The sequence below is a fragment of the Pocillopora damicornis genome, chromosome 7, assembly GCF_964200805.1.
Source record: "Pocillopora damicornis chromosome 7, jaPocDami1.2, whole genome shotgun sequence".
In the NCBI taxonomy this organism is placed as follows: Eukaryota; Metazoa; Cnidaria; class Anthozoa; order Scleractinia; family Pocilloporidae; genus Pocillopora; species Pocillopora damicornis.
In genome coordinates this window covers 504,186-526,032 of record NC_142676.1, presented here as the reverse complement: position 1 = coordinate 526,032, position 21,847 = coordinate 504,186, and the positions used below count along the sequence as shown (strand labels likewise).

The window sequence follows — 21,847 nt, the reverse complement described above, 5'->3', positions numbered from 1 at the left end:
GTAAGGAATTTGTACATTTGTATGACATTTTGACCCATATCACACACAATTTAAAAAAAATGTGTATCACGAACGATAAATGTGTTACTATTTCAATGATATATGCACCGTTTATTCCTTTTGTGGCCATTCTTTATAATTCACAAAAAAGCAAGTACATATTTTTCCTAGTTTCCATCAACCATCACTTTGAGAATGTCTTAAACTTCTGAGGAGAAATTACCTTCTGATCACTTGAGAGTTAGGAGTTAGAGGAATCTAAGAATAATGATTTCAACTGAACTCATGACAACTTGTAGTTTATTTCTCAGTCCCAAACTACACAAATATATTTAGCATTAAAACCATACTTACAATATAAAAAAAACTGGAAGTACTTTCAGTGATGCCCTCTACGTTACAATTTTTTTTTCTTGCAGGTTAAATTTAAATAAAAGTAAAATGTTTGTCAAAAGCTTATTTCTTCGCTAATCGGCTTCACCAGTTGACTCAGTAAGCAATTGTAGTGTCAGTGTACACACCGCGACGGCCACTAATTTCAACATCATACCACCGTAAAGAAACGTTTTGCAGGATTTAGGCTGCTTTACACATAAAATTGGGAAAAGAACACGATGTTTCTAACAACTATACTATAAACACATAGTGGAATCTGCTCAAATAAAAATAATCTACGTTAAGTGAACGATCTGTTTACATTACTTATGCCTCTAGCAACCGGGTTTACCAGCAACCGTCATCTGCGATTCATCATCATCATCTGCCCTTGTCTGTATCGGAGAAATCTTTGTCCGATTCAAGATCTTCTTCATAAGGCTCCCCCATTCCAGAATGATCCATCAGATCCGTGAGTCCTTTCTCTATCTCGTCCAGCTTCTTCCCAGTCTCGGTCATTCGTTTCACGATTGAGTCTTCGACATTTTGAAACTTTTCTTGCATGCTCTGTAAGGTCGCTTGGACGAATTGCATCAATTCAGGAACACTTGTGGGGTTTTCCATGATGTCCTGTGCAAAATCAAAGGAAAAGCGAATGAATTAAAAGCCAGATTTTAGAAAAGGATACATTGAAGAAACGTACCAATCTGTTAACGTCCGTAGAAAACAACCAAGATGCTAAACTATCAGCATTAAAACTCAACAATATAATCACTCACTCTAAACCAAACCGCGTCGCCTCTTCGGCTTGAAGAGCTTGTCCGTCCTCAACCAATCAGAAATAAGAAAGTAATCATTATTTATTAGCGTCAGCCAATCAGAGCGGACTTGAGAATTATAGGCTTCAAATAGAAGCAACTTTTAAGCGTGCAAAAATTGATTATATGCTTTGTTTACCACCATTTTCAGGCCAAAATCCAATATATATTTGAGAATTGATTTACTGCATACGCTATTTTTAAAAATAGGAGGGGAATTGAAGCAGGAATGTTACGAAAAACAATTCTCTCCATGTCACGCAGAGGAAATCTGCCCTGTTCCCCTGTCTTCCACCCGCAATTGAGGCAAAGAAAAAATGGAAACTTCAGAAAGAAAAGACGTAGACAGTTGTGATTGTTTTTTTATTCCTCCAGTAAAACTCCTATCAATTTACTCCCCTCACTACCCGGGTAGTTTTTCTCAAAATTGAGGCTTATCTAAAACGAGCGTCTCTTGTTGCTATGCAACTAAGAAAGGACCTAAATATTACGCCCGCCATTTTGAAAAAACTTCACTATATGAACTTGAACTGTACGTGAAAGGTTGAAGAGACTCTTTCGATTTTCGATAAAAAATTAGGATGTGATGGCATCCCTACACTCAGATAGATCAGAGCATTTTCCTAAAATTCCAAAACAGAGGCTTGTAGAGGCAAAACCCGGCACACAACTCACTTACTTCGAAGACTCAGGTGTTGATGTGCGCGAGCTGTGGAGGGACCATGGCAATGAGAGACAGTTGTATAGAAATTCTCCACCGATGATCATAGGGCACAGAAAATCTGGCAGTCAGAACAGTTCTCGAACGAGTTCACCGGTTCCCAGACGAAATGAGGTATTTATAACATCTCCTTGAGTAATAATCACTGTCTTGACGACTGATCAGAACAAACTGTCTGCAACTAATGATCATTCGAGTCATTTAGATCATAATTGGCTTGTTTATTTTCATTAGAACTCCAACATTATCTTTCTGGTTCGGATTTGTAAATTGGCTTTCATGAAGTTGGAAGATCGAGAAAAATGTAGTATGGAATTTCTTTAGTTTTCACAAAGGTAGAAACCGCGGTATCTTCTGCTAGTGGTAAACTTCAAGATTACTGAAGGGTTTATATATTTCCAAGCATTATTCAGAGCAACAGCTGCAGTATAAAAACTTTTAAAGTGATAAGTTATCAGTAAGAATCACCACATGTGCATGATGTATTTTTGAAATTATCAATGAATTTCTTTTTTTCAAAATTACAAGTGCAAGTTTTGTATCGCAATTAAGCTTGGTTTATCCATCTAAAGAATAAATACATTAAGACTAAACTAGGGGCAAGTTTGAATGGTGAGTACTTTTTATTCCATCAGTGTTACTTCTTTTTACAAACCTACTACACATAAATGCAATTCACAGTATGTTGTAAAGTTTCCCCTATACTAATCAATTATTTAAACTTAATTAAAGAACAGAGAAAGTTCTTTAGCAACCAAACACTGCAAACATTGTTAGGAGATGGTATTTGTTAAGGTTTTGGATGTTGTTTACTCAAGGAAAAAACTCAAGGACCTCTTCATGATTCAAGCCTTTATTATCAAGATTCACTTTGCATTGATAAGACTTAGGAAAATTTCTCTCAGGCAATCTTTGTAGTTTTGTTTTGTTTCTTTTTTAAGTGTTAATGCATTATGGGAAATAATATTCAATATATTATTTCTTGCAGAAAGTTAAGTAAATTCAATTAGCCCCTGTCAATCAATGAAAGTTTAATTTTGTTTTGGTATCAAAAGGATAGTTCATTTCTCAGTTTTTTTTTTGCTGTTTTTTTTGTTTTGTTTTTGTAGAATTACTTCTAAAGTAATTAGAGAATTCATTAGTTTTGCTTCTCTGTGTTTCACTGATCATGTAAAATGTGAACTGTAAACTTGCTCCTCTTTTTAAGCAGCAATTGTGAGGTTAAAGTATTGTATGTTGTTTGAAACTCAACATTGACTATTTCGCATCACTTCTCACCTAAGATTTCTTAATTTTTATAAATATTGCTTTCTGTTTTGGGTGGAATCCTGACTCCTACCTCCTATCTACCTTCTAGTCCCCAAAATGTCTCACATTGTTTTGTGGTATTTGAAATACAGGTTGAATCAGGGGCTATTGTTTGCCGTAGTCCCTCCATTTCATTGGAACTTGGATCATCTCTGGATGAAAGTCAGCTTTTCAGAGATAAGATTTCAAGACTTCAACAAGAAAGAGAACATTTAAGTTCACAGGTATAAAATATACTAATACTACTATCATTAACACATGCTTGTTTAAGTTTTTATAGAGTGTTGTTCTAGAAGAAAAAAGCACATCAGTGTCAGAGGGTTTTTAGGTCCCCCAGTCCCCACCAGCAATGTGATTTATTATGCAGCCCTAAAAGATATGCTTGCTAGATTAAAAATTGACCTTTACATCAGGAAATGCTGTGTCTCATTCTGTTTTTGAGTTCTAGCCAGGTTATGGTGTTGTCCCATGAGTGCATGCTCTTCACCCAGGCTGAGATAAGCTTTTGCAAGCCTCAGGCCTAAAAGAAAGAAGTTAAAATCAGTCACTATCTTAACAAATATCCACTATAATAAATTGTTATTTATTTCTTCGTGACAGTTATCACACTACAGACAAGCTGCAGAAACTGCACAAACAGACCTTGCTGCTGAAAAAGTGGTATCATCTGGTTTACAGCAAGAGGTATGTCACTCTTTTTCATCTATGCAAGATTATTGATAAAAGGAGCTACATCATGGTTTTTCCAGGCATATACAGGGATGAATGTTAATCAGACGCTTTTTTTTTCTTTACAGCTAAGAGAATCTCAGCAGAGAATATCAGAAAAGGATCAACAAATTATTGAGTTCAAGGTAAGGGAGGATTTAAATTCACTGCCTCATTGAATTCATACATTTCAATGACTAAGATTAATCAACTGTGAATATGAGAGCAATCCTCTTCACTTTGATGAACACTATGTAAGCAGAAGTGAAAATACTGCCTAAGTAGTGTTTGTTACTGCAAAGATCGTTTCACATTCATTTCTTTAAATCCACAGTCAACATACATGCATATGATTTTCTTATATTCATAGTCATTTATTTAAAGCAGCTCTGTGATAATGGTGATGACTTGCAGGACATATGCATTATGAGTTCATGAATCTTGTATTTTGATCATTAAATACTTTTTTAAAATCATTTTTACAGTGTGAGATTGAAAGCAACAAACAAAATGCAGCTAGACAGACAGCACTGGTGCATTCCCTCCGTGATAGAATACGAGAAGCTGAGGATGAAGCAACAGAGAAGGAAAATTTTGCAAACCGTAGTGATGTCACCATATCATCTTTGAAAAAAGAAATACAAACTCAGCAAGATCGTCTGCAGCAGGTAGAGTCATCACTCAAGCACCACATTGCCGCTGAGGAGGAAGCCTCTGGCAGAGCTGCCAAATGGGAGAGTAAGGTATGTGTCGAAGCTGTACACCCAGCAGTGCATGACCAATGGGCAAATAGAAATCTCTTGGAATCTACTAGTCCAGGAGTACAAAAGGGTACCAGTCCAATAAACTGTTCAGAGAAATTAAGAAAGCAAAATATGCTTGGGAAATGGGGAATACTTTTGATGAGGCAAGTTGTAAAATTATTTGTCTATTGCCATGGGCAACATGACCTGTTAACCAATCAAAACTCCGGAATTTTGATACTTCACGGCTTGTTTCCAGTAATCGAAGTGCATTATTAATTTTGGTGACCTTTGTTGAATTGAATTTATTGTTATGTTAATCTACAGTATGGTGAGATGAAATCCCAGTTGACTCAAGCTCTGCAGCTGGATGCATCTGAAACTTTGTCTGTGTCTCTGCACTCTCTTATTGGAAGGGTGAGTCTGTTGTTAAGGAGGGGGGCATTGGGGCTTATTAGAAACTGCAATACCATAGAAAAAAAATCATCTAAAACCAAAAAACCACATGCAAAACTGTCAAAACCAATACATTTTCACATCCCAAATATTAAAACCCTGATTGATCCAATACATTGGTGACAAGTGGAACATACAGAGTAAACTACACTAATTTCATTATAGGATTTATGAATGCCATGGACTTGGCATTCATATCTTCCAGCATCTGCTTAAATTAACATCTGCTTTCTCGTGGACCTCAAGCATGGTCTCTGCAGTAGTGGAGTCTAGGTAATTAAGGAAATTCATGCAGAAGTCCTCCATAGGATTGCAATTTTTCAGTTGCAAAAAGCTATAGCTCTGGAAAGTTTCATCAAAAATCCCTAATCTAACATTTCCATGTGCAAACTAAGACCTGAAAGTTTGGAGATTGAATCAATCAGTCACGTGTGGCCTGTAACTTGGTCACCAACTTTGTGGTGTCGTTGATAAAGAAACCCTGACAATGTTTTGTGCTTAGCTGTACCCTACATATAGCCACACCCTTCCCTCCCTCCCCCACCTTGGGGGGGGGGGGTACAGCTACATGTAGGCTACCTAGGGATCGCTACAATATTCAAATTGGTTTGTCACGCATTCGTCTTGATAACATTTGCATTTAGCTGCTATTTGAGATCAGTGGAGGCACGTAATTGCTGCTCAGGACAAAGAGAAACCAGAACCCAAATAGGTCAAATAGGAAAAACCAAAAAATGCATCGGATATCAAATCTGAAAACCTGTTAATATTTTTCGCAAAAACGGAAAACCAAATGTTAAAAAACAGAAAATTGGCAAACTGCAATGAACACCAAAACCGAGAAACTGAAGTTTTTTGTACAAAAGCCAAAAAACCAATCTAAAAAATAGCCAAAACCACAAAACCAAAAATCCCAATGCCCTCTTGTTAGAGGTTTGGTCATTTACACTCTAAGTCCTCTCAAAACCTTGAGTATTGTGCATTAATATCGACACACCAGATTTCCTTGGTTGCAACCTACCTCAGTCTCTGTTAAATAAGAACTTGTCAAGTGAACATGCTTTGGTTTACAGTTAGTGTTACTGAAACTATTTGAAAATCCGTGTTTCTTTGCCAGATCTAAACATGAATTATCAACATAACATTGGTCTATTGAGCTTTATGATTTGATTAAATTGTGATCTTCAGATTGCAGAAATAGCCAGAGAGAGGAACAGTTTGCAAGAAAAAGCAAGTGCATTGTCTCGTAATCTACATGAAAGTAACTTGGAGTCTAAAGCCAGCAGGTTTGTTCCTTCTTGATTGACTTGTAACTTACATTAATTTTATTGAAATTGTAGTTGAAGACTACATAACATTATTTTATTTGTGGTTCTTTTATGTCACAAGGTTTGTTATTTTGAATTATTATTGACTTTCAAGACTTTTCCAACTCTGCAATAACCTCAACAATTCTGGAAGCAATCACATGTAACTTATGTGAGGTTCTCCACAAGGGCTATAATTTCTGTTATAAGAACATCATCAGACAAGAAGTTGGCCCAATTATTATTGAAATGTTAAGTTTGTGGTGTTTTCAGGGAAACCATAATGAGATTGGTTTCAGAAGTGGGACAAGAGAAGAAGAATACTGGTCAGAGTCAACAAACCATTAACAGCTTAACCAGAGAAAGGGACACTTTGCAACAAAAGATCAGAGAAATGGAAATTGAAATTGATCGAATGAAACATCAGCTAGCAGCAAGTCAAGATGCCTGGGGGGTCACCAAAAAAGAACTTGACGAAAAAGAAAATAAGTAAGTCAACTTCAAGTTAACTTCATTGCAACTTCTGGTTTGAAAGTGGCTAGTGTTCAGAATGTTCAGTGTAATTCCTCTTCAAGGCTCTAGTCTGGGTTGCACTTGGTAGAACCAAATGTAACACTTTCAGTCTTGAAACAGTTTTGTTATTTCATTATTTACTGTAAATTATTTGAAATTCACTGAATCAGCAAAAATTGACAATGCATGTCAGTATGAACCAAATTGCATTTATGAGCATCATCACATTAAATTTGAAACATATGAGTATACAGGCCTGTGCTCATTTCACCCCTTTGACTGCAGTTAGTGTTTGTAGACTCAGATCAGTAGTGTGTGTGGTTACAAGAAGTTCTCTATTTTTTCTTTTTATGCTAAAAACTGACAGATTATACATTGCTACCTTATTACAGGCTGCAGGAGATGGAACAAACACTGCAAACCAGTGCATACACTGGCCAGTCAGCTCAATCAAAGGTTTGTAATTTGTAAAGAAGAGTTTTTTTTCTCTCACAATCTCATAACTGGTTGATGTAACAAATGGGATGCAGAAGAAGTACTGGGTATAATGTATTAGCAGGAAACGGATTATTGGACCCTTACTTGGAGCCTAAGCTTATCAAAAGTGTGTTGTAGACTGAAACTGAAGATATCAATCGAATTGGAGAAATATCGCAAGTAACCAATGAAGACTCAAGGGTACTTCTTGTAAATATCCTAAAGTGCAGTAAACTAGTGGTACTATTTTAGTATCTGATTGGTTAACTTAGAAGGTGAAGTGCAATCTCCGGACCAACTGTACACAGAGGGCGCTGAAACAAAACAAATGTGATCACGGTTTACTTTGAACGCCCTTAATTGAGAATTTCTAACTTGAGTCTGTCCATTCACACAAAAGTGGTGAGTCATTGTTGCTCAGCCTGGTTAGAAGGCAAGTGTATTTTTTTTCATTTTTATAGCTGTAGAGGTTTCAATAATTTCTTTTTGGTTCTCTCTGCAGCTACACAACTTCAAGCGGCATCTGGCGCAGCTGATTGGAGATTTAGATGATTCCATTGCGGCTGAAGAAGATGCCATCGTTTCTAAAGTAAAGAATGTTGTCAGAGATTACAGGGATGTCAAATCGGTAAGTGCACTTGTTACAGGGGAAGGGGGACACGCTGTTATTGAGGCCTTTAACACTAGACCGAACAGTGCGATGCAACTTAAAAGTGTCATGAATTACATGCGGATTCTGTGTTATCTTTGCCCCGGCTCTTTGGTTCTAAGCACTGATTGGAACAATTGAATTGAGTTTGAATCATTGGGTTTTTTCTCTGCTGTGATTGGATAATCTTGCAATCATGCACAAACGAACTCTTTCAAAGACGTGACGCAACAATGCTTTTAGTTCAAAATACTGCAATAAAGGGTAGTAAAATAGATGAAATAGGTTTTTTATCGTTGTTGTATCTAATTGGCTCAATCTTTGGCTGTATTCAGAGAGAGGAATCATTGAAGGTCCAGTTCAAAAACCTATCAGAGGAGCTAGAAAGCCAGAGAAACCTTCACCGCACTACTCTAAAACGAGCCAACGAGGCAGAGACCCAACTGAAAGAGAACCAGCAACGTGTGACGGGACTTGAAGGAGAACTTCTTACTTCTGACGTAGAGAGAGATCAACTGAAAGACGACAAGAGAAAGGTAAGACTGTAAGATTGTGACTTTGAAGGCTTAGTGATTGTTGCATGCACATCATAACGGACCATAATGCAATCAGTGTTTCGTGCACGAGAGAACTTTCAAAGATTCTGAGATATTAGAATGCTTCGAACCTTACGAGGAAGCATTGTTGGCTGGATACAGTCGCAAAGTATTCAGTTGATGCTGAAAGCGTGAACCTTTTTCTTTGGCATTTTTTTACAGCGCTTCGTCTTTATGTGTTATTTTTCAGTTTGTAACCTTTTGTGAAAAACTGGCCCGTGTCATGAAACTGGATGAAATCGCTGATGATGTTGGTTTGGATGTGAACGGTGAGGCTTTGTTGGCGAGAGGAGAACAGTTAGTCAAGCTAGAGGTTAGTTTCCTCCATTCCCTCAGGGTAAATTTGTGGAACGTAGATTTTAACACAGTTCATTTTTTTTCTGTCTTTGAATGGAAGAAAATGTGGCGTTAAATGTGAACTCTTTTTTTTTACACAGGCGGATGCCCTGGATGATAGGAAGACAACAATTTATAACCTGCAAAGACGACTTAAATGGTCCAAACAACAGATGGAGAGCAAAGATCTACACCTGGGGTTACTGAAAAAGAAAGTCTCCGAACTTGAAGAACTTTTGCGCGAAAAAGGTCGCGTTGAAGTCGAGAGAGACGAGAACTCGATCAGATACAAGAAACTTGTAAAACATAATGATAAATTGCAGAGAGAATTGCTTGATTATAAACAACAAGTGACCAATCTAAAGGCAAAGTTACTTGAGGCCAGCGAACTTAGGGTAAGTGTGGTAAGCTTGTTAGTTCCTTTTTCACCCACCGGACTTGAGTATGGGTTTGCTTTATATGGGTACATCCTAGGTTCCCCTTTTCAAGTGCTAGTCGCAAGTAGTTGATAATAAGGCTGAAGCCTTGCTGAAATATAACAAATGTGAACAGCTCCTGGCTGTTACATGATATCCAGTGAACTGTTAGGTAGCGGCCATGTATCTCAGTGCCTTGCGAATAATGAGAAGTTTTTTTCATTTTGCGACGCACGCTTCTACTATACGTTGAACTTGAAATACACTAAACGATGTTACATGAACACGATAGAGCAACAAGAAAAAGTGAATAAAATCCCGAAAAAGAACAAGGGTTGATAAGAAAGGAGGACACGGATTGCAAAAGGAAACTGACATGAAAAATTTGTGGAACATTTTTCAAATTCCTCAAACTGTAACTTAGCCCCTTTAGATAACTCTTTCTTTGCGATCATACAACGATCAGTTTTTAATAACCCTTTTATCTTGTGCAGGTGAGAACTTTGGAGCAAGGAAAAACTATCGAAGAACTAGAAAATGCAATTAACAAACTTGCCAAGAGTAAGCACAAGACTTCAACTGAACTGCACGACTTGAAGAACGAAATGGAAATGACGGAGAACGAGCATCGAGAGAAAAAAGCACGATCTTCCGAGACTGTACAGCAACTAAACAGTGAATTACAAACAACGAAACGAGCTTTGGAAGAGAGCAGAGTTAGAGAAAAACAGGTAGATACAGTATCGTATTGTACACTCAATCCACTGTGGGTCAATGTTATTCTTTATTTTTTGTTTAACCCTTTCTCAGCACAAGTCGCTAGGCGTCTCTACTTTGGGAAATCTCTATTCTTCTCACAAAGAACCGAGCAAGATTTTTTCGGATAAATGTCGGTATCTAAGCAACTGTGCCCCTAACCCTCCCCTAATCCAACAATAGTCAACTAATAATTTTGGTTTCATCAACTGAGTTGACGATATAAATTCGCCACCGAAAGTCAACTAAATTAGGGTTTTTGGTGGGCGAGGGGAGGAGTGGATGCGTAGTTACTCAGATACCGACATTGAACCGATTTTTTCAACTACGAATCCTTATTCAATTCTTAATCCTGCAAAAAGCTCAAAGCTGATGAAGCCATTTCTGAGACTACAGCCCTGAAGTACCTGTTAAACACTGAGGAATTTAAGAAGCTTCGTTCGATAGAACGTAAAAGTTTTAAGAGTTTAGTTCTTTCAATATCCACCAATCTTCAAATTTACCTTCTTTTTGATCAATCTATTACAGTTGCTGGATTTCCGTCAAGTCTTAGCTCGCCTTCTTGGTCTCGACATCAACACGCTCTCGGTCCCAGATTACGAGATCATTTCACGGCTGGAACGTCTAGTCCAGGCCCATCACGCGCACTCGATCACCACACACAGCCTGGAGGCCAGTCTCCAGGATATGGAGAGCGGCTTTCGCGCGGGTTACGATGATGCTGTTGCCATCCTAAGAACGCCGTCGCCTGTAAAAGCCTCGTAACATAAACTGTGGACTACATGTTAAATATGTAAATAACCATACATCGAAATATTGTAAGATTTATAAGAAGTATCTAGCCTCGGGATTTATATACTTATAAGTTTATACCTATGTGGCACTCGTCGCTGTTGCCGGGACTCACATTAAGAGACACAAGCTCTTTTTTTACACTATGCTTAAATCACCAAAGTAGTTTTTCTTTGTCCAAATTCAGCTGCTCGAGATTTTGTGAAGAAATTGAGGCCGGAAAGAACCCTTCAAAATCGCAGCTGTGGATCTAAGGAAAATTTTGAATTTTGAGTTGTTAAAAAAAAAACCCATCACTCTCGATAAATTTTCGAAACATTTCAAGCGTAAAGTTTGTCTCTCTTTACCTTTTTTTTTTAATTATTATTTTATTTTTTTCACAAGCGGTGGAATAGCATAGTCAGTCAAAGATTTTAAGAGAAAGCAAAATGAAAACACTTTTTGACATAATAGAGAGCTTCACGCTTGCCACATTTCTGAGTGAAAATTTGGCATCTCCGTCTTTGGTAGGTGTCTAATCGCTTGAAGAAATGTTTCTTAACTCTGATAAAAAGGTGTTTACTTGGCTGCACAATATTTTGCGGCCGCCTTCATTTGATTGCTAGTAGGTTATCAAAGGAAGTGTATGGTAACATGATAAATCTCTTATATGAGATTTTGAAGGGTTTAAAGATTGCGGGAACATTCTGAGGGTGTGGTAATTTCTTCTTTTGAAATCAATCAATTGCATCTAATTTTTAAAAAAAATTTTAGATATGAATTTTTTGGATGTAAATGAAAATCCATCTTGCGTGATTTCATGTTATTATGGGTCTGTTACAAGTTAATTAAAAAAAATTTACATAGTTTATTTATGACCAAGTAAAAGGGTTTATTTGTGAACAGTAGGATAGAATAATTCACAAAAGATTTTGTCTGTATGGATCCAGTTTATTTGCAGTATCATGTTCATTTTATTGTTCAAAAGGATGTCTTTCGTTAAGGCAAAATTAAAACAACATTTTGTGTTCCACACGTTTAGATGTCAATTGTGTTTATTAACAGAGATGCCATGCTTTCTTTCAAAATGCATTTTAAATCGTGTTCACTTATGAAAGTCTTTTTTCATAACTCAGACCAAACAGGATATTCAAGAAAGTTCCTTCGATTTCACAACTTTCAGTAATTTCATTTACTCGGACCTGATGGTGGGATCCCTAGTTCAAGTGATCAAGGTAAAAACGGTTTAATTAAGGCCAGAATTTCATTGCAGATGAAATAGAATGATCAGTAAAACGGAACTTTTTCAGTGTATGGGAATCGAAATCAACCCACTGTAAGGTTCTTGTGTTATTAAACTTGCCTCAATCGGTCCAGAAGTGTCTCATCAATTATTCTACTTGAGCCAAGAGAACTTCACTCTCATGGCAATTAAACAGACCCAGGAGGCCGATTCACCTGTCGTGTACACATGAATTCAATTTCGCCCAAGTTCTCTTATTATTCGTGACAGCATTTGTCTTGTGTGTTCTTTCAAGAATAGTAATTGTCAATTTCATCTCGCAACCGAAGTGGGCACAAAACTTATGTATTGAAATAGCTCATGTTCGTAATCGATTTGATTGACATATGCAAAAATAAAGCCTTCAATTGAAGGTATTATTCAATTCTAGATGAAAGTATTCTATTAAAATTGGACAAGGCTTGGACTCTTTTTTGCAGCTGGAAATTTCCCTCGCAAAGTATTTTTATCGTTTTCAATTTTCAATGCGACCAATCGATCGGGTATCAGTTTGAAGACCTCAAATTCAGAGTTTTATTATTGGCCTCAGTCAACAGTGTTATGAATCTGTTCGTAATTTTGATATCTTTCAAAGGTGTCGAGGTAGAGAATCATTGATATTTGGCCATTTTGCAAGAAATTAAAATCACCCGAAGGCACAAAATGGTTATGCATGATTATACAGTGTAATGATGAATCTTAAAGCTGTGTTTTGAATGGCGCTCAGAAAATTAATGGAACTAAAAAAGCCCGGGGTTATGCGTTCGAACCTGCCGTTAACAACCAGTTGTTCGTTTCAACGAAGGTGACAAAATATTCTTAGCAAGCAAACAAGAAACAGTTTGATTAGTTTCTACAGCCCGAATGAAGTGAATTAATTCCATAGTATCTTTGTGCGTAGCCGGAATAAACTGCAAAAAGGAAACCGGTAAAAAAAGAAGAATAAATAACATATCAGAAGGGCGGCTGCCACAAGAGAAGTATTTTTTTCTTTTTACTTTAAATAAATAAAATAAACTGATAGATAAATAAAATACTAAGGCAGGAAGGAATACCAAAATAGGATTGGAGTGCAAATAGGTGACGAATATTTAGGATTAACATTAAGCTTTCCTTTGATTCACATCGAAAAAATCGGCACACTAACTACATTCAATTCAGAAAAACTTTGCCCATTTTAAGCCAAGATGGATTTTCGTTGTTCGTCTTTTTTGTAATCCTATTCAAAAATTTCTAACATTTTGAGGCCATGTTAATGTCAACAGTAAATTGTTCTTATCGTCCAAGCTAATAGCTGGAAGTTCACCGGAGGCGAATCTTCAACAACCAATCATAAGGCCTCAAAGTTCCTTTGTAAACTTTTTATTTATATGAATCCTATTTAGAATGACAGAAAAAGTGATTTCTTTAATGAAATGACCGAATTAATTATTTTCCTTCCTGTGACAATTGCCAAGTTCTCGTGCAATCGGTCAAAGCCACAAGCAGAGTGCGTTTCGCAAGCTCGCGATGTTGTCATCAATATCGATAATCGTAATATTCCTTGGAGTTCTTATTTTTGTCGTGGCGGCGTTAGTTCTGTGTTGCCTTTGCTGCCATCTTCGTTCGCGACCAAAAAACCAACAAGGGAAATCTGTCAACTACATGGCTCACAACAGAGGAAGAAGCGAGAAGGAAACGTCAGTTACTGAGCTGTAAAATAAACGCCTTGTGGACTCACTTGACACAACGCAAAGAGACCGGCAAAGTATAATCGACCCGTGATAGAAAGATGAAAATGCTTCGCTTGAATTTGCTTGGAAATCATTCCGTGCCTTCGTCACAGATGACAAGCGAAAAGACAGGAAAAAAATCCTCGATTTCAAATAACTGTTAAAACTGATCAAGGATTTGAAACCTTCCGTAAACAATAATAAATAGATTTTTTATCATCTATTCCACTCCCCCCACCGATCGGCTTCGTTTCAACAAAAGAGAGTGTTGGGAACATGGTTTTTGTCATTGCTTACGTTCGACTACCGAGAGCTTTTGAGGAAACAAACTTTAAAACGTTCGTGTTGAGACAACATAGAAACTCTCAGATGCGGTCATTGGATTCAACTCACTATAAATACAGTAGTTCATGGGACTTAACATTTAGTTGGCAGCATGATGACTTTTACTATGCACTTCAGATTCATCAAGCGGATGGCAATATTGCTCGCTTGCTTTATTTGTTTGTTATATGACAAACACCAACTCTACGGTCGCTGAAAACAAAAAAAATATTCAAGGCATACAGTCGACGAAGTAACATGATGACTTGTTTCGTTTTTTTTTTTCCATTGGAAAGTTATCAGAGTCGTTATCAATCCCTGAGACCATACAATAAAATGGTAATGTTAACTCAACTTGGATATATTTTAAAATTTACTTAAGGCTTTTGTGTGTCAGTCACGTATTTCTCTTTTCTACATAACAGAGTCGTAGTTTTAATAATGATTCATGCCGTGTATCTGTCTTTTTCTTTTACTTTCAGTATTCTGTTTAATTACATCAGATGGAGGAAAGATTCTCATACCTTGGGTATCTTAAAATTGGAAGTACTACTAGCGTTATCGCTGCGGTAAAAGCGAACTACAGACTTACTAAACCAATATGCTTGATGTCTCGTTCAAATTGTGCTTCACAACATTTATTTCTATCATGAAATAATCTTAAAAAATTATCTGTATCAGTATTTTTAATTCACCACATGATTTTAATCAGAGGGAAGCTAAGAGGTTGCACATGATAAACTAGAAAGTTTAACAGAGAAATTAAATTTTTAAGCCAGGCGTACTTTGTGTCTTTAATCAATTTTACGGACAAGTGATGTCTCCTAAGTGAAATTCTACGTCAGAAACAAAATGATAGAGGAGGAAGCCATTGCGAACCCCAAAGCTGCATCGCACTTCCTATTATAAATTATTTTGAATAATGGTAATCCTCTTAAGGACAATAAATGGTCACTTGCTTTCTTTGTCATAGACAAAGTTGTATTTGATAGCAAGTCATCTGTCGAGGTCTTCACAAAACAATAAAAAAGGGTGCTTTAATCAACTCAAGCGCCATCTGCAATTTATTCTCATCCATTGTTGATATTTGAATGGAGGGAGCATTAAAATAGCACATTTCCTGTCTTAGGCCTTATTCATTTTCAGGTTTCTTTCATGCAATTTTAAATTTGCGTGTCACTGAGTTGTTTGTGAATTATTTCAAGTCGTCATCGCGTTCAAATTAATTCTACTCATCAACCCGTGCTTTGCTAGTCATTATCAAGATCTCTCAGGACTTTCCACACAGTTAAATACTCGCTAGAGATTTATGGTTCAAAGATGGATGATGCTGGATAACAAGTCAAGATGTGCGACTGGTAAAGTAATGGTGAAATTGATTTCAGTCCAGCGTTGTATAACGTATGTTTGCGGCGCTTTGTAACAGCGCACAAATGGTTTAAAATAGTAAGAACTCCCAACTAGGCCGCGTTCTCTGGTATGGACAGTGACCCATGTAACCATCAAAATGTGAAGCCAAGGTGGTACCTTTCAGGTTTAAACTAGCTACAACGGGATTCATGTAGAACAGTTGTTGGCACTTTGGAGAAATGGTTCCCCATCAAGAGAATATAAACTGTTTATATTCTCTTGTCCGCCATGTATGAGAGGGTAAGGAGGACAGATTCTACCGATGTGTTTGCGGACCAGTCTCCCTGATTTTCCTGCTTCTTTCTGGTTAATTTCAGTGTAGAGCCACGCAAATAATAGCATTATTACATCGCCGAACCCGTCTTGTCGCTAAAGACTGGGAACTAGTAGACGGAAGACCGTTGCATCATGAGATCGAGGCGGGAGGAAGAGTAAATTTAAGGAAAACGAATTGCTGTCATATCTTTTGCAAGGCTTAAAAGAAAAGCAATTTGACTTTGGAGGAAACTACTGCTATAAAGTGCATTTGTAAAATGTCAAACGAGCGGCGAGATCGACGGCTACGGGAGAATGAGCGGGAGTCTCGAACACATAGGTCTTCCTCGCACAGACATCGTTCAAATGAAACCCATAAACATGATCATGATCGAAGACATCGAAGACATCGTCACCGACGCAGAATACCTCATCCAGAAATGGAGCCTCGGTCTTCCACACACATATACTTTAATGGATCGGCAAGCAATGTGCCTTCCGTTTCAGTTCACACTGATCATGTTACCTTGGCTTCCAGTTTGAACTCGTTTAATGAAGGAATGGACACATTGCTTGATAATTGCTTTGAGCTACTGGGTCGTCTGCGAAAGAATCCCATTGTTTATTCCGGGAATTCACAACAAACCAGTTCTAATGGGAAACGTGGGGTTAACCATTCTAATTTAGCAGCCGTGCCGACATCTCAAAAACCAAAACCAGTGAGGTACATTTAATAGTTCGTTACAGAACAAATTTATATTCAGCCATGTCCAGGCGGGACTTTCCCAGACTATTGCGTAAACCACTCAACTATGAGCTTAAAATAAAACTTATCTGAAGTTTGACTAAAAGTTTGTCGACTCCTCATGCAGCCATTCAAAAATATGTGCGAACTTCAGAAACGCAGAACCTATCAATGAGTTAGTATAACAAGGTAATTTGGTATTATTAACTGAGTTGATAACGTAAATTTGCTTTCGTAAAGAGTTTTCATGGTGACGTTTTGAGCGTAGTCCTTTGATCTGAAGAAGGGCCAACAATTTGAACGTCAGCTTTGAAAACTCTTCACGGTGGCCAATTTATGTTATCAATTCAGTTGATAATACCAAATTGCCTCGTTATGCTCTCTCACCAACGTAGCACCAGTTTCTTTAGAAAATTACCCCCTTTATTCATAAGCAAGTATAGTTCATTATGCTTTGTATAAAAAGCCTATGATAATTTTTTGTGTAAGAACATTGTTTTTGTCTCATGGGGAGAAACTGACCCACAGAAATTAAAAGAATTGAAGATGACAGTGGGAAAAGAGGGCAAAATTTAGAGCAAGCTATCCCACTAGTTACTACTAAAAGGAATTACCTTCATAGACAACCAGCTCCAAGAACAGAAACTTAAATGCATCTCAGGGGTTTCTATTTAAGATAACTTCTATGGTAGTCTTCAGACTTCTACCAATGTTTGTTATCACATGGGTTACTAGTTTTAAAACTCATCTCAAGACCTATCTTTTTAGTCTTGCATATACTTAATAGAGATTTTATTAGCATATTATTAGCATTTTCTCTTTTTACATAATATATACTTTAGTTTCTTCAATTCTCTTTTACATTTAGGAATGCGCATCTCATCATAGTCATACAAAAGTTGCACACTAGAAATGAATAAATTATTATTATTATTATTATTATTATTATTATTATTATTAAGACACCACTTTGAAAAAATGGTTAAGAATGGTTGAACTGGCCAGAAATATGCTTAATGTAGATGTACATTTGGAAATTTTTCTATCATCACATATTTAACCTTATCACCACATTAACATCTTTTATTCCAAAAGTTACTTGAAGTCCAGTCCTATCCTTATTTTACACCCCTGACACTTGTTTACCATCAAAACGGAATTTCCATGGTATTATGGTGGTTTGTTTTAACAAACCAATATAAAGTATTTTTCTTTTTTCTCTAGTTTTAGTGGGATATTGGAAACCTTCAAGACATGTAGTACTGTCCCTGCAACAGAAACTAAAGCACAATTAATACAGAGCTTAGTTTCTCACACTGAAGCAAAACTAGATGTAATTGACATTTCACTGACATGCCCCCTTACACGCTCACGAATGGTAACTCCAGTGCGTGGAAGGAACTGTGCACATCTGAGCTGTTTTGATGGAGAAGCATATCTTCGGCTTATGTGGGAAAAGCGAGTTGAAAAGTGGAAATGCCCAGTAAGTTGGTGTGGAATTTGATTTTTTGCCTGCTTTATTATGATTTTGAAAATTATTTTGAAAGAAGGTAGATCTTAACATAGAACTACCTGCAGCTTGGTACAGATTATTTATGAATTTTCTCACTCAAGGTTAGATAAATATTGTATGATAATCCCTAAGATAGTTACAGGATTGTTGGGCAATATTTGCCAAGTGTGAAGCAAATGATTGTTAGAGTGTGATTAACATGGAAAATATTTTTTTGTTTTTTTATTCATCAGAAACATCAAAAACTTCTGAAGTGGCCATACTACAATTAGTGCCTCTGTCAGTATTATTATCACTTTACACAGGGTGGAAACACTTGGCTAAACATAATTTATGCATTAAGTAAAGCAGATTTGAATTGAATGGTCACAATCTTTGAAATTCAAGTTTCAATTTAGAGGGGTAACCAACAGAAACAATTGTGTTACTCCTAAAAACCCCTGCCCACATTATCAGAGTTCCCTAAGTTTATATTCTTAAATTTTGAAATTGTCGTTGAGAATTTTAGATGGTGAAGATGAATGATATTCAACTTGCCTCACCAATCCAATATGGAGGCTTGATCACTCGATCAGAATAATTAGTGCTCACTCTCCAGAGAGTATGCCTGCTAAGTGGGCTAATTTTCAGCTTGCTCTCTATTTTCAGATTTGCAAAACCCTTACACCCCTTTCTGAGTTGGTAATAGATGGATTTATCCAGGGGATTTTAGAATCAGTGCCTGAAGATATGAAGAGTGTGGAGTTTACTCCTGAAGGCTTCTGGAGAATCAAAGAGGGCAGTGAGTCATTCGTGCCAATCAAAAAGTCTTCTGTTGACTGTTACAGTGACTCCAATCAACAAAATACTGTTATTGATCTGACATTTGATACACCACCAAAAATTGTACCCAAGAAGATTTCTAATGGTGATGAAAATTGTGGTGGAAGTAATCCACAAATTCAAGTTATAGATCTCACAGTGTCTCCTTAACCCTTTAGCTCCCATTGGTGATCAAGAAAGAGTTTCTCCTTACTACATCTGTAAAATATCATGCAGACAAGTGATGAGAATAAAGAAAAATATCAATTATATGATTACTAATTGATTCAATACCAAATTCTCCAAACTAACATGATGAAAATCATTTGGCAGATAGTAAGGAGAATTACTAATGAGATCTTGGGAGTTAAAGGGTTAAAATATAGTCAAGTACCTTTTTTTTTACTCATTTCAACTTATTTGCTGAGATGACAGCAACTTACAGATTTGCCTTGAAGAAATAATGATTTTCACATGTACCAGTGTGTAACAAATATTTTGTGGTTTGCAATGTTTGCAGATTTGGTGAAATGTCACTGATTGCCAAAAACCAACTTCATTTTACATTGTTATTAAGTTCTGAATATTATGTTTCGTTGGATGTTAATGTGGTGCTTCTTGTAAAGTATATGCAAAAATAAAAACCAAGCAAAAATATCTGTCATGTTGAACTATGTAAGTGATGTAAATTCTTGCCAGGTACAAAGATTGCCATTGTGTAAAATGACACTCCTGCTGTAAACTTTTATGCTACAAGATATTTGTATATATTGGTGGTAGAATTTTTCTCTTTTGTAGCTCCCTTCTTCAATTGTTTTGTTTAAATAAAGATGCAGAAAACTGTTACTGCTGTTTATCTCAGTAGCTCAGGAGGGCTGCATGGTGATCTTTAATCTGGCTCTGCCTTAGATTCCCCTTGTTTGCAAACCACTGTAACATTTGTGATTGTGTTCTTGGAAGTTTAACATAGTGTTGGCTGGGTTATAGTTTCTCTTTCATCTCAATGTTTTAAAATAGATTTCTATCATTCCTGGGACTAAATCAAATATTAGCTGATTTCTCCTGTTACAGAATTATATACAGTTGACACCCTTGGTTGTCTGCCTGCAGACACTTTTTTTCAACATATGCTTTGCAACCCTATCTCACAAGAAACTACTTGGGTATCACTCAAATCATCATGGTTAACCCATTAACCCATAAGAGTGTTAAGCACCTAATTTCTCCCAACAGTATCACCACTGAATCAAACATAAGGGTCAGGACAGTAAAGGAAATAATTGCAAACTTAAGAAGCTCTTGATGGTAAGACAAATTCTCCTTGGAAGTACCATAGGAAATTTATAGAGAACAGTATGGAGAACTGCATACTGATTTTAGAGTGTTAAGGGAAGATGGTTCTGATTTAACCTACCCTGTTATTACACATATTACAGCAAACAGGTAATGAGGGAGACAGGCTTATTACAAGAAGGGTTTTATCCTGTTGTAACGATATTTCCCTCACTATTTCATAAGCAAATTGAAAGGGGAATGAGGTATCATGTCTTAGGAGTTGAACAGTTCATAGAAAATAATTCTTGATTTGCTGTGTACATGGTGCTTAGTAGAGACCATGTTGCTCAATACCTACCCAATTGTTTTTAGTAAAATCCTGCCACTATATTTAAATGCCACCATAAAACCATTATTTGGTAAATTCATCAAGTACTATAGCATTTTTGGGATGAATCTATTTCCATAGTCTTAAATACTCATTAATTCATTCAGAAATTCTCTCTTTTAATTGGATCAACAATTGATTTCTTAAAGAACATTCATCTCTTGCAAAACTTTTATGATTTTATTACTTATCAGCAGTTCTATCTAGTACATTTACTTGTTTTTGTGGAAAATTTTCTCTGATGTATAATTGGTGTTTTTCAGGACTTAAATGATGGACAGTTAGACTGTGATTTTATGATATTCAATAAATCTCAGATATTTTGTTATTATAGTGTGTAGAGTCTTGAATTTCCTAGAAGGTTAGGGCAATTTGATAATGATCTTCAAAACAAAAAAAGACCTAAATAATCTGAGGGGTCTGGAGATATCCAGTCACAACAGATGTCAAATTCATGGATAAATCTCTGCCAACATAGATGAATTCATGTCAACTAATTTGGCCAAATATTATATCAGGGCAGTCAAGGAATTTTCAATTTTGTAGCAGACTCTTAGCAACTACAATTTGTCTCAGGCCTCTTGATTGGACTTAAACTTGAATCTAAAAAATGGATATTAGCTTGACAATATGAGAAAAAGTGTGAAATTGCGGGAAGAGAATGTGTTCCTCACCTCCTTGCTTAAGAAAAAATAGATTCCTTCCCGCTGCGCTTTTGTTTAGTGGAAATGTGGGAAGAACATCAATGAGACACTCGACTGCTTCCTACATACCACTCTTTTGTTCTTACTGTATTTTGACGTCTGTCTGTGATCTGTTACTGATTATATAGTAAGCTCAGTTATGCACACATTCTGATTGGTTCTTACTCATGATCTATTGGAGGACAGACGTATAGATGATGTCATCATTAAAACTTTTTTTAATTCTTTCTTATATAAAACAAATAGATTCCAAGTTGCTATGTGTCTGTTCAGTGATAGATATGGACAGGCTGTGCCTTGTGTGTCACTTTTTTGTTCTTACCACATTTTGACATCATCTGTGATCTATTACTGAACAGACGCATGGCAACTTGGAATCTGTTAAATAAACATTCTGTAATATGAAATCTATTGGATAGAGGGTATGTAAACCCCTAAAACGTACATTTTCTTTCCAAATAGCTGTTTAGTAATTATATCAAGTACAC

The 21,847-nt window shown here is 36.5% G+C and overlaps 3 protein-coding genes and 2 long non-coding RNA genes across 6 annotated transcripts; 3 read left to right on the top strand and 2 right to left on the bottom strand.

Annotated features, from left to right (window-relative positions):
* Positions 1 to 283: 283 nt before the first annotated feature.
* Positions 284 to 1,287, bottom strand: LOC149041928 (uncharacterized). 2 transcript variants are annotated; one of them, XM_089211694.1, is made up of 2 exons: positions 1,155 to 1,287; positions 284 to 1,005 (listed from the first exon to the last, which is right to left on the bottom strand). In XM_089211694.1, exon 2 carries the CDS (start codon positions 997 to 999, stop codon positions 757 to 759), a length of 243 nt encoding a protein of 80 aa, XP_089067820.1. In that variant the 5' UTR covers positions 1,000 to 1,005; positions 1,155 to 1,287; the 3' UTR covers positions 284 to 756. The 2 variants fall into 2 exon arrangements, with proteins under 2 accessions (XP_089067820.1, XP_089067819.1); XM_089211693.1 differs by having other exon boundaries at positions 1,079 to 1,198.
* Positions 1,288 to 1,649: 362 nt separating this feature from the next.
* Positions 1,650 to 11,983, top strand: LOC113686895 (coiled-coil domain-containing protein 170). Its single transcript, XM_027204578.2, has 15 exons — positions 1,650 to 2,028; positions 3,315 to 3,446; positions 3,823 to 3,906; positions 4,020 to 4,076; positions 4,416 to 4,673; positions 5,001 to 5,090; positions 6,318 to 6,415; positions 6,710 to 6,925; positions 7,342 to 7,405; positions 7,929 to 8,054; positions 8,411 to 8,611; positions 8,862 to 8,984; positions 9,109 to 9,402; positions 9,918 to 10,154; positions 10,708 to 11,983. Exons 1-15 carry the CDS (start codon positions 1,780 to 1,782, stop codon positions 10,942 to 10,944), a joined length of 2,466 nt encoding a protein of 821 aa, XP_027060379.2. The 5' UTR covers positions 1,650 to 1,779; the 3' UTR covers positions 10,945 to 11,983.
* Positions 3,207 to 10,814, bottom strand: LOC113686896 (uncharacterized). The gene is made up of 2 exons (XR_016188236.1): positions 10,683 to 10,814; positions 3,207 to 3,742 (listed from the first exon to the last, which is right to left on the bottom strand). It is a non-coding gene; the product is annotated as an uncharacterized LOC113686896 (long non-coding RNA).
* A 1,593-nt stretch (positions 11,984 to 13,576) lies between the features above and the next one.
* LOC149041927 (uncharacterized) lies at positions 13,577 to 15,052 on the top strand. Its single transcript, XR_016188235.1, has 2 exons — positions 13,577 to 14,607; positions 14,751 to 15,052. It is a non-coding gene; the product is annotated as an uncharacterized LOC149041927 (long non-coding RNA).
* Positions 15,053 to 15,995: 943 nt separating this feature from the next.
* On the top strand, positions 15,996 to 19,833 carry LOC113686909 (uncharacterized). The gene is made up of 3 exons (XM_089211689.1): positions 15,996 to 16,657; positions 17,903 to 18,161; positions 18,840 to 19,833. Exons 1-3 carry the CDS (start codon positions 16,212 to 16,214, stop codon positions 19,161 to 19,163), a joined length of 1,029 nt encoding a protein of 342 aa, XP_089067815.1. The 5' UTR covers positions 15,996 to 16,211; the 3' UTR covers positions 19,164 to 19,833.
* The last annotated feature ends 2,014 nt before the right edge of the window (positions 19,834 to 21,847 follow it).

What these genes read in the sequence shown, in the direction of transcription:
- LOC113686909 (XM_089211689.1), top strand. Translation starts at nt 16,212, where the DNA reads ATGTCAAACGAGCGGCGAGATCGACGGCTACGGGAGAATGAGCGGGAG. An exon ending in CAAAAACCAAAACCAGTGAG is followed by an intron (nt 16,658 to 17,902) that starts GTACATTTAATA and finishes TTTTTTCTCTAG; the next exon opens with TTTTAGTGGGATATTGGAAA. An exon ending in TTGAAAAGTGGAAATGCCCA is followed by an intron (nt 18,162 to 18,839) that starts GTAAGTTGGTGT and finishes CTCTATTTTCAG; the next exon opens with ATTTGCAAAACCCTTACACC.
- LOC149041928 (XM_089211694.1), bottom strand. Translation starts at nt 999, where the DNA reads ATGGAAAACCCCACAAGTGTTCCTGAATTGATGCAATTCGTCCAAGCG.
- LOC113686895 (XM_027204578.2), top strand. Translation starts at nt 1,780, where the DNA reads ATGGCATCCCTACACTCAGATAGATCAGAGCATTTTCCTAAAATTCCA. An exon ending in AACAAATTATTGAGTTCAAG is followed by an intron (nt 4,077 to 4,415) that starts GTAAGGGAGGAT and finishes TCATTTTTACAG; the next exon opens with TGTGAGATTGAAAGCAACAA. An exon ending in TTGAGGCCAGCGAACTTAGG is followed by an intron (nt 9,403 to 9,917) that starts GTAAGTGTGGTA and finishes TATCTTGTGCAG; the next exon opens with GTGAGAACTTTGGAGCAAGG.